Source organism: Onychomys torridus, chromosome 1, assembly GCF_903995425.1.
Source record: "Onychomys torridus chromosome 1, mOncTor1.1, whole genome shotgun sequence".
NCBI classification, from domain to species: Eukaryota; Metazoa; Chordata; class Mammalia; order Rodentia; family Cricetidae; genus Onychomys; species Onychomys torridus.
The window spans coordinates 82264045-82279139 of record NC_050443.1 but is presented as its reverse complement, the minus strand read 5'-3'; the positions used below and the strand labels follow the sequence as shown (position 1 = coordinate 82279139).

Here is a 15095-nt window from a genome sequence, read left to right as displayed (position 1 = left end):
AAATTTGTGACCCCTTTTTCTGACTGGATTATCAATTTTATTATATTATATATTGTGTTATTTTGTTTTTTTACTACACACACATACCCTACTAAGTCAATTCAGTGTTGTCCATATATACATGTGTTTAGGGCTGAACACTTATAGTTAGATAATTTATCAGGTTGATCATACATGGAGAAAATTTTCTCCCTCCCCCAGAAGCAGTTGATTTCCTCATGCAGTTCTCCTTCTAAGGGTGGGACTTTGTGGACTGTCCCCACACACACTGACATATCACTGCATGTGGTCAGTAGCCAGCTCTTTTTTAGGCCACCATATCATTGATGTTTCTTGGGTTCCACATCCCTGACAGGTCTAGAAGACATAATCTAGCAAAAAGTATCCTTTGCCTGTTAGAATCGTTCTATCCTTGACTTTCACAATGTCTCTGAGCCTTAGGTGTAGGGATCATGTATCAGTTAGGGCTAGACACTTCATAGTCATTTATTCTCTGCATTTTGACCAGTTATAGATCTCTATAGTCACCTCCAACTGCTTCAAAAGAAGTTCCTTTGGTGAGAGGTCAGGGCCACATTTATATATAGGTATATGGATATATATTTAGAATACAGTTAGAAGCTGTATTTATTTAGGAAAACAGCAGTAGCAGGTTCTCCTTGAGAGTCTATGATCTCTCCAGGCATGGGTAGTTGGCTAGCCTTACAGTACCAGGCATGAGTACTATAGTACTGATCAGACCCTTATTCCAATTAGACAGTTATTGGTTAGTCCCAGGATATGATAATCACTATTGCACCATTCTGAGTATCTTCTGGGAGTGGTCATTGTTTTGCTTTATAGGCTTTACAAGACTATTGATTACTTTTTGCCTTTGACAACTTATATAGTGTCTTCTCATACATGAGAGCTAGCCCTCAAAGAAGTACTCTAGTTCAATGCAAGCTCAGTTCCTCCAAGTCCTGTGTTCAACGTTGGTGGTGTCTTCAGCAATTTGGACTTACTGTCACATTCTAGGAGACAATATTGTTTGGGGTTCCTTGCACCCCTCTGACCAACTACTAAAGGGACGTTTTCCTTTTCTGGTACTGGGTATTGTTAGTTTATGGCTCTTGGGTGGAACACTATCACCCTGTGTGGAATAACTTCAATTTTATATATTTAATATAATTTTAAATAAGCTTATAGTTTTTTCCTTTTCAAATATTCTTAATGTTACTTATCTCTGCTGCCTCATTCTCCTTCTGTGTTACTCTGTACCGTCTTCAGTTAAGTCCCTCTCCTATTTCCCTCTCCCTGCTTATAGCAAATCTTTTCTTTACAAATATCATATGTGCTTATCTGTTCTTAGCATTCACATTGCCATGTTTAATGTATTCAAATGGCAGTGTGCCCTATCATACATAAAATATTACCAACAGCACCTACTCTGCTTTGTTGGAGTTGTGGAGAATGTGTAAAACTTTCTCCATATCCCTCAGGTTGGGTCCAAATGCCTGGCACACACTGAGAAGCTCATCTCACAAGAGCTCACTACTCTCTTTTCTTTCCTTTCCAAAGTCTGAACTAATGAGGCCCAAGAGCCCAGTCTCAGAAGGGAGATGATTAAAAGCAATTGGAAATGTCTCATTGGCACCAGTTACTTAAAATCAGTGATTTCTATGTCCACCCTCCAGTCTCTCTCTAAGCTCATGGCCTCTAGCTTCAGCTTCCTTCTTCCTTGTGCGAGGTCTGCAGCCTCTGGATTGAATCTCGGTGTGTGATGAGTCAGTTCAGTAGACCAATGTTTCATGTTCAGTTGTAGCACTAAGAAACCCTGGAAGACTCACCCTGGGCTGTGGAGAGGCAGAAAAGGGGCCTTGACTTTGACCACAAAACACTAACAAGAATGTCTCCTGAAGATAACAGCTGCTACAACAGGTCTTCCTGACTGCATGGAATCCCAGGTCTGATCTCAGAGCTAGCTCAGAGAGCAAATAACAGCTTCCTCATAACCATCCACTTCCCCAGTCCCCTGCCCTTGTATGTGGAAATAGCAGAAATAGTGATGAGAAGTGGACAGACAAGTTGAGACAGGAAAACCAAGATGCTGAAATGAGATGAAGTAGCTATTCTGAACTCAGCATCCACCATTTCATCTGCAAACAAGGTTAACAAACCTGAGTAAACTGTCTAAGAAAGAAAAATTCAGGTGTCTAGGAAACTAACTGACCTCCTGGAAGAAAATCTTTTCTGCGACATGAAATGATCATTCCCTGAGCCACCACAGAATTAGCCATAATAGATACCATCAAAGTTGCTACATTTCATTCAGAAAGAGATCTCCAAGCAGAAAAACTGTAGAAAAGATTGTGGGTTAAATCTATCCCCACTCCCAACCTGTTTTAGTAGTAACGAAGAACAATAAAACTTCCCTCAGATGTAAAATGTGTACTCTGACAGTCGTTCCATGGGCTCTTAATAGTTACCTTACTAAGGTCTCAATCCTTGCCAAATTCCAACCCAGCTAAAAGTTAATGTTCATTCTAAAGTTAATGTATCTTGGCTTCATTTTCTGGGTTTTATTTTATCTCTGTTTCCCCTATTCCAACCTATCCTTATCATGTTTGCTGATTTCTATTCAGTGCTACTCACTCACAATGAAAAGAACAATTTCTAATTTCAAAATGTATCTGACTTGAGCTTGTAACAAATAGAAGGTAGGAATGAAAAACTTTTGATATATCTGTATATCCTTTGTTATTTAGCTTCCAGACACTCCAGGCTGCTAAGCATCTGCCTGGATATGTTCACTAGTCTTTTTTTTTTTTTTTTTTTTTTTTAGTTTTCACTATAAACATTTTAGTTCTGGAGATTTAAGTTTGAGTTAGAGCTCCATTGCTTTTCTTAGTGAATATTTGATGTAGGTAGGGATTGATATGGTCATCATACATTATATACATGCATGTGATTTTCAAAAAATTAATGGCTTAAAAATTCTAAATGAAGAAAACCTGTAACTAGAAAAAGAAAATCACACAATATAGATTTTTGATGTTCAAATGGAGTAGCATGAAGAAGAAAAAATAATCCCTGATGAACATCTGATTTTTGCCAATAACAGTCTACAAATAATCCCATTAGAATCTTAGAAAGTTTTGCATGTTAGTGTTGTTGCCTTAATCTGTAAAAGTAGAAATAGTCTTCAAGGCTTTAAGTCAATTTCTACTCCTCCTCCAACTCCGAACTTCCCTAGCCACATCTTTCTCCCAACCTCTTGATTCTTTTCGTCATAGTCCATTGAGTCTAATCAATGCTGAATGTAGAGCCATCGGCTGGAGCACGGGCCACCTAGCAAGAGCCATTTCCCTGAAGAAAAATGACTCACCCTACCTCAACAGTCTTCATGTGACAAAGCTTTGAATATTGAATGTTTATTGTCCCTGGCAAGTAAGTTTATATAACAACTATTCTGGTTTAAATGTGATGAATAATGTGAACTAATTATGGAGCAGAAAAATTTGGAGAACTCAGCACAGGGCCCCCAAACCGATACCTCCAGCAGCAATTTCTTAAATTTATTAAGGAATCAATGTTTTTAAAGTGTTATTATGTCTTTTGTTTTATGCTAACTGCTGCTGTTTGTCACTAAATTATCATTATGTGACATAAAGCATGGCAGCTATTCAGAACCTACATTCAAAGAAAAAGTGTTGTTACATTCCATTTTAGCTATCTCCGTAATCCCAGGAACCATTGTAACTTTCTTCAAGTTACTAATCATTAACTAAGCAAAAATTAACTTTAACCATGAAAGGAAAAATATATTGATTACCTGTAATATTTCAGAGGTGAATAAATCAAAGCCCCGCCCTGCCTAAACTCATATTTTATCAGTATTAGGAATGGGGCATCATTGCAGTAGAAGCCAAGGAACCAACGTGCAATAGACCTGTGCTCAGTGATTGGACTCCTATGTGGTTATTTTCCTATCAATAGAAAGATGAAGCCTACTAGCATCATTGGACTTTATTCTATAGACTTTCAAATACTCAGTGTATAAGAGAGGACAAAGTCACATCCTAACACTTAGGTCCACATCACTCAAATTCCTGGACCTCTAGTGAATCTGCTGATGATTGAGTGAAGGACTTTGGTTTCACACTGTAAAAATTAGGCATAGTCTGGCAAACCACTTCGACACACCCTCCAGGTCTATCTAGAGTCCTGTGAATTGGGCATGAATTATGAGCTAGAACTGATGATCCTTCCATGTCTGCAAGATTAGAGAGCAGAAGTAAGTGAAGGACTGTAAGTATCATAACCCTTATACAATGGTTAAAATTGCAACAGAAAAGAGACAGGAAATAAGAAAATCAAAGTACAGGAAAGGAAACACATTAGCATAAATAAAAGAAACAGAAGATGAAAGAAAAGAAGCAGGAACCTTAGTAGAAAAGGTATGTGAGGAATTTGACTAATGATACATTCATTAGACATAGGCTCAACAGAGTTGTGAAGAAGAAAACATCACTTATTCTAGAAAAGCAAACAGGGAAATTCTAGAAGCAAAAGAGGTGAGCTGCTGCAAAAGACCCTCCCCCCAAAAAAGGCTAGGGTTGTCATGGTGAAATGCTACAAAGCATAATAAAAATCCCAAAGTCATAGTGCCACAGTCCTGAAGGGCCAGATACGCAAGAGCTTGAGGCAGGAGGATTGCTTCAACTCAAGAACCAAACTAGTCTGGGAACATAGCAATGTCATAATTCAGAAATTAAAAATCCGTGGGTTAAAAGAGCTGGTCTGGAAGCCAGAGCAGAGAGAAAGGGAAGAGGAGTTTCATCAACATAAAAACTTCTCTACTTCAGCTCCCAGAAGTTACACAGGTTAATAACAAGTCTCTTTACTATTGTGTCCTTGTTACTCATTGAAACTGTGACTGCAAATATTTTCTTCAAAAAGGTATTGATAAAGCAAGCAAGATGCTTCAGGCTTATGATTTCAATACTGGGGAGAATAGGCAGGAAGATGAAGAGTTCAAGGTCATCATCAGGTACATAGCAAGTTTGAGGCCAGCCTGGTACACAGGAGACTCTGCCTTAATAAAAAAAAGGAAAACAGAAAAAGATAGAAATAATCTCTTGAGGGAACTATACAGTTCTAGGATTATATGGTTCTAATCATTTTGGTTTTGAATTTCAATTTTGCCAGTTTCAATTCATCACTGACATTTCTCCAATTCATTTCAGGATTTTGGACAGAATCCAGCTCATTCATTCTCTCCATTTACAATGACACCAGGGCTCCTAGGAAATGGCAGCATGTCCTCTACCTTCTTGCTGAGTGGCATCCCTGGGCTGGAGCACATGCACATCTGGATCTCCCTCCCACTGTGCCTCATGTATCTGGTTTCCATCCTGGGCAACTGCACAATTCTTTTTATTATTAAGACAGAGCCCTCCCTCCATGAGCCTATGTACCTCTTCCTGTCCATGCTGGCTCTGACTGACCTGGGTCTGTCTCTTTGCACCCTCCCTACAGTGCTGGGCATCTTTTGGGTAGGGGCACGAAACATTGGTCATGATGCTTGCTTTACCCAGCTCTTTTTCATCCACTGTTTGTCCTTCTTGGAATCCTCTGTGCTTCTCTCTATGGCCTTTGATCGTTTTGTGGCCATCTGTCGCCCTTTGCACTATGCTTCCATTCTCACTCACACAGTGATTGGCAGAATAGGCCTGGCCTCTTTGGGCCGAAGTGTTGCACTCATTTTCCCATTGCCTTTTATGCTCAAACGATTTCCTTATTGTGGCTCCCTAGTCCTCTCACATTCCTATTGTCTCCACCAAGAAGTGATGAAATTGGCCTGTGCAGACATCAAGGCCAACAGCATCTATGGCATGTTTGTCATTGTTTCCACAGTGGGGGTGGACTCCCTGCTCATCCTTTTCTCCTATGCACTAATCCTACGCACTGTATTGTCCATTGCCTCCCAGGCTGAGAGACTCAAAGCTCTCAACACATGTGTTTCACACATCTGTGCTGTGCTTCTGTTCTATACTCCTATGATTGGCTTGTCTGTAATCCACCGCTTTGGTAAGCAGGCACCCCATCTGGTGCAAGTGGTCATGGGCTTTGTGTACCTTCTTTTCCCTCCTGTGATGAACCCCATTGTCTACAGTGTCAAGACCAAACAGATCCGGGATAGGGTAACTCATGCTTTTTGTAACTAGATCAGTTCATAAATTTGCTATTTCTGCCAATTCTTGAAATAGAGAAGATAATTATTTGTTTACTCAACAAATATAGAAGGTTGAATAAATCACATCTCTCACATAATTATCTTTTTACAGGTGGATATTGATGGATATAATACATAATGGTATGGTAAATTATACTGCCCAATATGTCAGCAGAAATAAAGCTCAAGAAATGAAAATTCTTAACATTAAAAGATGAAATCTACTCTTCTGCATCCCTATTCATTGATTTCTAACTTAATTTGTAAATTTTCTGCTTGCAGCCTTCTTGTAGAACCCAAATACCACACTGAGAAGACTAAATCCCATGGGGAAATCACATGTAGATGGTCCATCCAACAGAAAAAGCTCATATCAGAGCATTAGTTAAGCCAGTGACAATACCAGTGAGTAAAAATAATTCAGATTACCCAAGCCCTTACCTATCTAGCCTTTCCAGTGGGCAACCAGTGAAGGAATCAATTCTACTGTGAGACCAATTCTAATACAAACAAAATAATAAATAGTAAACAAAATAATTTTTTAAGACATGGATTTGGGATCAGTTTTTAATTTTGTTGCTCAAAGAAAATGTGATTAGAATTATAGCAGAAAAGAGGCATGATCTTCAATCAGATAACATTTCAGGAAAGAGAATAAAGAAATCTTTCTTGGGAGTGACATAGTAATCAGCCTTAGAAGACATATGAGAGTTGGGCCATTAAAGATTGTAGAGGGAGGGGCTTATATCTCCCAAGCTGTTAGAATAGCATGTGTCCAAAGCTGAGTGGAGGTGAACAAGAAACAGTATATCCATGGAATTAACTCAATTGACTTTTACTTTTATTTTTTATTTATTATTTATGTCTGAGAATGAGTGAGAGTGTAAATGTACACACGCAGTCATTCCTATGTATACAAAGAACACCAGGTCCTTCAAAGTTGAAGTTTAGGGTATTTATGGGATGTCCATTGTGTTACTTGGATGTTGAAATCCAAATTTCAAGTTTTCGTAATTGAGTAGCAAGTGCTGTTGACACTGAGCCATTTCTCCTGGTCTGCGGTAATTTTGTTGTTGTTGCTGCTGTTGCTGTGTCCCTTTTATATCTGGGAATACTAAGGACAACAGAAGGTAAGTGGAAAGAGATCAATCATAGATAACATCATACAGGTCATAAATAAATGTACTAATCAAAAGTGTTCCTTATACCCTTTCATATGTGCATCATGATTATACCAACACATTGCTAGAGATTAAAAATTATTTTCTGAGAAATACATATTAATGGAACATTTTGATTGGAGATATTTATGGAGAAAATGGGCCTGAATAAGATGCTAGTGAAGGGATTTTAGAACACTGAGAGGGAAGCATGGCGATGCCATGTTCCTGCACAGTAGTACATAATACAGACTTCAAATAAAGACTGACTAACACAAAATCCCAGTCAGAAGCTTATGTGGAAATACATTTCACTCAAGATTGGTCCTTTTCAAGGCCAATAGCACCTAACATTCTTCTTATACTTGTAGCCTGAATCTTAAAAGATCTTATTAATAAAAACAAACCTGGAGCTGGGTATTGGGGTGAACCCTGGAAGATCAGAGAAGCAGAACAAGCCACAGCCACCTCAGCTGATCCTTTTTCCTCAGACTGGAAGCTTCTGAGTCCTCATCCAAATGAATCTCAGCTGAACTGCTGCTCAAAAGCCTAAAAGCTTAAAAAAGACCTCTAGTTCCTGGTTTTCAGGCCTTGAATACCTTTCTGCTTTCTGCAATCACTTCCTGGGATTAAAGGCATGAGTCACCATGTTTGGCTGCTTCCAGTGTGGCTTTGAACTCACAGAGATCTGGATGGATCTCTGCTTTCAGAATGCTAGGATTAAAGGTGTGAATTCCACCATTTTCTGGCCTCTGTATCTAGTGGCTGTTCTGTTCTCTGACCCCAGATAAGTTTATTAGGGTGCACAATATTTTGGGGAACACAATATCACTACACATACTTGTCACCTCCCCCCACCACACACACACACACCATTCACCACCAAGTGCCTCATCTTTTGATAAGAAAATCACTTCTACAATGATGTCTATGGATGTACTTTAAGTATCATTATGTGTGAAACTTAAGAACATCAATGTATAGAAAATAGTATGAGATGAAACATTATAAGTGGTCTATAACATATGTGCCAGGAAATACACAAACTTCACAGAAACATGAAATTTCTGAAGTTTGCCTGTAATTCTACAAGTGAACTTCGTGTTTGTGATGTGGACTCATGATGACAGTACCATGAGTGCAATGAGCCACATCCTCTGATATCTTTTAATGAATTAAAGAGTTACACTGATAACTTGCTGTCATGTTTAGAAGGCTCTAGCTTATGTGTAACTTGGGTAAATTGCAGTAGCTTGTTTGACAAAATTGTATTGAGCTGGTTTGAGTTCAATTTCTGTTAAAACAACATAGATAACATTTTCCATCTTACAAAGCTGTCTACATCATTTACATTACAAATTATAATTATAATATAATAACTTAAGAATAGATCTTAAGTGTTCTCTACAAAAACAAACAAGATAATGCCTGTTAGCTTAATTTATCTATTTCATGATGTATACATTATTTAAAATAATATCAATATACTAAATATATATAATTTTTGTTTTCTTTAGAAAAATAAGAGAAAAAAGGATCAGGGCACACTGAAGTGGCTAAGTTTACAACTTAAAGAAAAGGAATTTTCAAAGGAAATTCTTAGCAGAGTTTTTTTTTTTTTTTTTTTTTTTTTACTTTACAACAAACTTCAGTTCATTTTATTTATTAAGCAAACAAAAGCCATGGATGTATGAAGTCAAACATAACATAGAAAATGTATGATAAACAAGTAAGAGGCCAGAAATGGCCCTGAGAAAAAGGACCAGAGCTGAATTTTCAGAGCAGATTTATAAATGAGCGGATCTGGCACACTTCATTTTTAAGAATGATCTCTAGCTTGAGTCTTGTACATCGTGTTGATATAATCCAGGTAACATGGAAGAGAAATTGCATTCTAAATAAAACAAGACTTCCTTTAAAAGGCCAAAATGCAACAAATAGCACTATTATAACTTTTGCTAAGAACTACTCAAGGCTGGACTTCTATCTCACTGGCAGTCCTTCCTTAGTTTGTGAGAGGCCCCAGGTGATTCCTAATACTACAGAAAGACAAAATTAGAAAAAGTCCTATTCATAGTGTTGGTAGACTAAGAGGAGGAGACGCCTTAGGATACAGCCAGAAACTCATGGGGATCAGCACTTGAAGGAGTATAGATGTGGTAACTCATTTAGTATGTATGCATGGCTACTCACACCAGTTTCTGTGGATTTAGGAGCAGTTGACAAAACAAGCAAAACTCTGCCCTTGAGAACTTCTAGTAGGGTTAAGCAGCCAACAAACATGAAAATGAATAAAAAGCATAATATGGTAGAGATAGAAAATCTTATATGGAAAAGAAAGGTAAGATAGGCTCTGGAAGGTTGTAATCTTACAAGGGTCAAGGAAATATTCACTGAGAAGGAAATATTTCAAGGATATGTGGCATAAGGCTATTGCTGGAGCAAAGATGGTTACAAATGGATAGAAAAGTATGTGGAAAATCTAAAGTTAGCATGGGTTTGTGTCAAGAATACCACTGCATCTAGACAGTTAAAGGGGTGAGCATAGCAAGAAAGGAAGAGAGGTAGTTCCTGTATGATGTAAGTAAGTCATTGACACATTTTGAATTCCAATCAGAATGAGATGGAAAGTCACTGGAAAATTGCTGTTAAGGATATAATACATTACGAATTGCCTATAGGAGGAAAGAGAGTAGAATAAGCTGGGAGGTTATTGTAGTAATCCAGGAAATAGAGGGTCCTGGTTGGGAACAAAGGGTAATAAAACAGTAGAGGTAAATGGTTATATCTTCCAAGTAAATGTGATGAAACTTAGTTGAAGAAATGACATTAAGGAGTTTACACATCATTATGGAGGAATATTGTTATTTATCAAGCCATGTACAAGGATCTTGGTGACTCCTAGAAGAAAACCTGAAAGTGAAGGAAGCAGAGATGATAGAAGGAATGGAGAATACCCTAACTAGTTACATTATTCTTTTACTTCAACATGGAATTTATTCTTAGTTTGGATATAACTAACTGGTTTGTAATAATCATGCCCTGAAAAATATATATCTAAGCAATTAGAAGTCATCCTAACCTGTCTGGGAGGAATGGGAAGGCCCTTTCAGCTTGTAACGTTGCATGCAGGCAAACACACGTACTGTGAATACATGTTGCTTTAGTTCCTGCCTGTGTCTCAGAATCACCATGAGAGCCCCAACTCAGTTCAACTTGCTAACCAGACCTGCCATAAACTTATGACTGAATGGGTAGGTTCTTCTGTCCCCTACTATGAGGCTGTGGACTGTCTTGAGGTTAGAGGCTAAAATTTCTTGTTTATATGCCCGTGACTCTCTTTCATTTCTTTCATAAGCTTTGGATTCACTTAGAAGACCAAAGGTTCTCAAAGAGTTTTATGGAATTTCTGGGTAGTTTCTGAAACAAATCCAAGGAGTTTCTGATATCACAGGTATTTCTGAAATAGTATTAAGATGTTGTGGTAGTTTGAATGTATTTGCCGCCCCGCCCCAAGCTTATAGGGAGTGGCACTATTAGGAAGTGTGACCTTGTTGGAAGAAGTGTGGTTTTGTTGGAGGAGGCTGGATGACAAGTGCCTTTAATCCAGACTTTGAGTCTAGAGGACACATCTTCATTCTAGGCCACACCTTCTGTTGGAAATGTACCACTGTGGGGGCAGGCTTTCAAGTCTTTCTCTCAAGTCACTCAGTGTGACAGTCAGTTGACTTCCTGTTACCTCTGAGTCAAGATGCAGAATACTCAGCTCCAGTACCATGTCTGCCTGCTTGCTGCCATGCTCCCCTTCCTTATCAAAATGGGATGAACCGCTGAACTGTAAGCAAGCCACCCTCAATTAAATGTATTCTTTATAAGAGTTGCCATGGTCATGGTGTCTCTTCACAGCAATAGTGAACTATAATGAAGACAGTTGGTTTGGATTTGGATTTATTTAGATTGTCACTGGCATTCAGTCACACTCTGAAGTTTTCCAAAAGATATAGGACATGTATTATTGCAATAGATTAAATACATGTGTAGCATTTGGCATTCCACCACCCTTCTATTGAACTGGAAAGTTAATGTAACTTGTTTTAAATGTTCAATAGCCCCCTTTCAATAAATTAATTTCATTGTGTTATCTTTCTGAACTGTGACATGTGTATTAATATGAATTTATTGTCGACATTTTGACAAATTCACTAACCCATATTTAATTTAGTTAGTTTCAGTTTTGAATATGATAATCATGCCCATGATTCTCTGCTAAAAATAGGCCAAGGAAATACGTTTATAATAAGCATAAAAATACACTCCCTATGATTTCAGCATACTAGCTCCTGGAATTTTGAGTATGTTGTTGCATATTGCAAAATATGCTCTGTAGATATAATTACAGGTACAGATATTGAGAGTGGGATATTATTTTGATTACAAACGCTTAAAACATTTTCTGACAGTGGTCAGTGTTAGAAATGCGACTATGAACTGTTCTGAGCGCATGTGGAGATGCAGTGTTGTTTGTTTTGAAGAAGGAGGCAGGAAAGAAATGCTGGCGATTTCTAGAAGCTGGGAAGGTGAGGAAAGGTTCTATTTTCAGTGACCTCAAAAAGAAATATTGGCTTTTCTACTCTTTGATCTTAGCCCTGTGAGTATTTTAAACTAAGTGACTACAGGAAGAAAGTCTAGTGTATTTAGCCATTTAATGTATGAGAGTTTGCTATGCAGTAGTAAAAAACAAATGTAACACTGCCGAGTTTACCACAAGCAGATGCATAAGTGCATTTATGCCACTGTTCAGAAGAGCAAGGCAGACCGCGTTAACATAGAGAAGAATATCCATATATGATATAAATGAATATGTGGAGACCGACCATTGTGCTACTAATTAATGAGAGCTATTTTAAGATTTAAAATGAAGACTAATTTTAAGTATGAACTAAGAACATAGCAATGGGTATCAGTGAGTAAAAAAGCACAAAGAGGATCTTCATAGTTTGATGATGGAAACTTGTTTAAGATACAAGGTTACTTCCACATTACACCAGTGTTCTTGTCTTCCAAATGGGGCTCATGCTATTTTTCTTTAGTGACTGGTAAGCAGCATGCCAGCCCCACACTTCAAGCTTTCTCTTGGATGCTGTATTTAATATTCAGTCACCTGAGACAAATACAAAAAACAAAAACAAAAACAAAAAAAACCCGTCTTTTAAATCTCCAGTATTTTTGGAAAGTTTGTATGTGTTCATAATGACATTATGGCCTCAGAACCCTAGAGAGAACTTCACAGCAACCTTAATACCCAGCTTTCCTTCCAACTGAACTTTCAAGTACAAACTCAGCCTTTTACTTGTTCCTTAAACTAGCTCTTATTTTCATGAGAAAATGTTAATATACAAATTTTGATGAAAAAATATATTCTACCAAATTCAGTGATCTATAGAAATCTAATTTTAAGAGGTACATTTTATTTGAAAAGTACAAACACTCTGACATAACAGACTAAATAGTAACACCACCAGGTTTAAAACTATTTCTTAGGTACTTTCTGGAATATGTGAATTTCATGTAAATGACATGTTTGAGAACAAACAAACAACAACAAAAGCTGCATACTTGTGCTCTTTCTCTGCCCATCCTAGAATTACCACATCACAGTAGGAGCATTGAGTAGTCTCTTTGTCTCGCCCAGATTCAATCTGTCTTGAACATGGATCAGACATGTCTCTGCCCTTCAGCCCCAAAGGACTTCTAAATGTGTCTAAAGTTCAACTCCTTTTAGATACTCCTAAACCCATTTCTGTTATTTCATTCAAAACTCTCACTCAGTATTTACCAAATTACCACTATGTGCTCTGCTAATTTGCTTTCCTTTATGGTATAATTATTATGCATTACAGAAATATTTTATAAATAGTAATTGAAAGATAATATGCCTACCCAAATTTTATCAACTGTTTAAAGACTGATTTAACTGTTTAATCACATAAATGTTTTTATTTGAAGTCATTTTCAATTGTTAGTTAAGCCTCTCTAAATCATACCGTATCTCTCCACTGTTTTCTCTACCCTTATTCAGAATGTTCTCAAATCCAAATTCTATACTTCACAGAATTTTGGTGTGTCACTGTAGTCCTTCACTAGGTAATAACCACCATGACAATGAGCACACCAAGCACCAGCAAATATCTACTGGCAGATAATGTATTACTTACATCATCAAGATCTATCTGACACATAAGTAAACCAACTTTCCGAAGACCTTCTCCCGGATTTGTCGAGTCTTTATGCAGTACACAATGGGGTTCATCAGGGGTGGCAGCAACAAGAACATATCTGCAATAAGGATTATGACTAGGGGGCTTTTGTGCTTGCCAAAGCGATGCATGGCAGCCAGAGTGATGATAGGCACATAGAAGATGAGTACAGCACAGATGTGGGAGATGCAGGTATTTAGGGCCTTGAGCCTTTCTGCCAGAGATGCAATGCTGAGTACTGTCTTCAAGATCAGCAGGTAAGATATAACAATCAAGGCAAAGTCCAGCATGGTACAGAGAGCCACAAAGAAGCCATAAATGAAATTGACCTTGTTATCAGAGCAGGCCAGTTTCATGACATCCTGATGAAGGCAGTATGAATGAGAGAGGAGATTCTTTCGACAATATTTCAATCTCCTTAGCGTGAAAGGGAATGGAAGCACTAAAACTGTGCTCCTGAAGGCTAATATTAGCCCCATTTTAGCAACTCTGCTGCCAGTGAGGATAGAACTGTATCTTAGGGGGTTGTGAATGGCAAGAAAGCGGTCCAGAGACATAATTAGGAGCACGGAAGATTCCATGACAGTGAACCCATGGATAAAGAACTCTTGAGCAAAGCAAGCATTGGGTGAGATACCCATAGCATTGAAAAAGAAAATCCTAAACATGGTAGGAATGGAAGAGAAGGACAAGCCCATATCAGAGACAGCCAACATGGAAAGGAAATAATACATGGGCTCGTGAAGGGAGGGCTCTGTCTTGATGACAAAAATGATAATGCAGTTTCCCATGATGGCAATGAGGTAGATGAAGAAGATGGGGACGGAGATCCATGTGTGGGCATGTTCCAGTCCTGGAATCCCAATTAGAAGAAAATGCTTGACTTCAGAGTTGTTAAGAACAGACATGTGGGGGGCTAGAAGTTGGTTACCTATATCTGAAATCATGTGAGAAAAAAAGCAATAATTCTTTTAGGTGATAGTCAGTTTTAAGGGAATGAGTTCTATATATTGCATCAAAGCACATATAGCATATGCAGCTAGCACATTCTTCCAAAGTTACTGTAAGTCCTTCATGTTTATATCTTCCAATGTGACAAATTCACAGCTTCTCTAAATTGCTGGCAATTCTATTGTTTTTTGTTGTATCAATTTGAAAAATCCCAGAATCCTTTGCACTACTTTCCCCATACAACCTTAAGCACTTTCTGTGTTAATTGTACAACAAATCCCTGAATTTCACAAAAGAAAGTCTGAAATAATAGTCTGCTAAAATGCTCATAGATCCCTGAAAATAGCTTGGAAAACAATAACTGCTAGAAAGCAAATTTGAGTAATTAATAACTTAATCTTGAGTTCAATTTTCATTATGCATATAATAATATATATGAATATGTATATATATATATATATATATATGTATATATATATATATATCAATATCAGGAATTTCATAAAAATG

General features: G+C 37.7%; 2 protein-coding genes across 2 annotated transcripts; one reads left to right on the top strand and one right to left on the bottom strand.

The window, feature by feature from the left end:
* Nucleotides 1-5270: 5270 nt before the first annotated feature.
* Nucleotides 5271-6209, top strand: LOC118596091 (olfactory receptor 51G2). The gene has a single exon (XM_036206822.1). The coding sequence runs from the start codon at nucleotides 5271-5273 to the stop codon at nucleotides 6207-6209; it is 939 nt and encodes a 312-aa protein (XP_036062715.1).
* A 7394-nt stretch (nucleotides 6210-13603) lies between these two features.
* Nucleotides 13604-14542, bottom strand: LOC118576738 (olfactory receptor 51A7). Its single transcript, XM_036176954.1, has one exon. The coding sequence runs from the start codon at nucleotides 14540-14542 to the stop codon at nucleotides 13604-13606; it is 939 nt and encodes a 312-aa protein (XP_036032847.1).
* Between the last annotated feature and the right edge of the window lie 553 nt (nucleotides 14543-15095).

What these genes read in the sequence shown, in the direction of transcription:
- LOC118596091 (XM_036206822.1), top strand. Translation starts at nt 5,271, where the DNA reads ATGACACCAGGGCTCCTAGGAAATGGCAGCATGTCCTCTACCTTCTTG.
- LOC118576738 (XM_036176954.1), bottom strand. Translation starts at nt 14,542, where the DNA reads ATGTCTGTTCTTAACAACTCTGAAGTCAAGCATTTTCTTCTAATTGGG.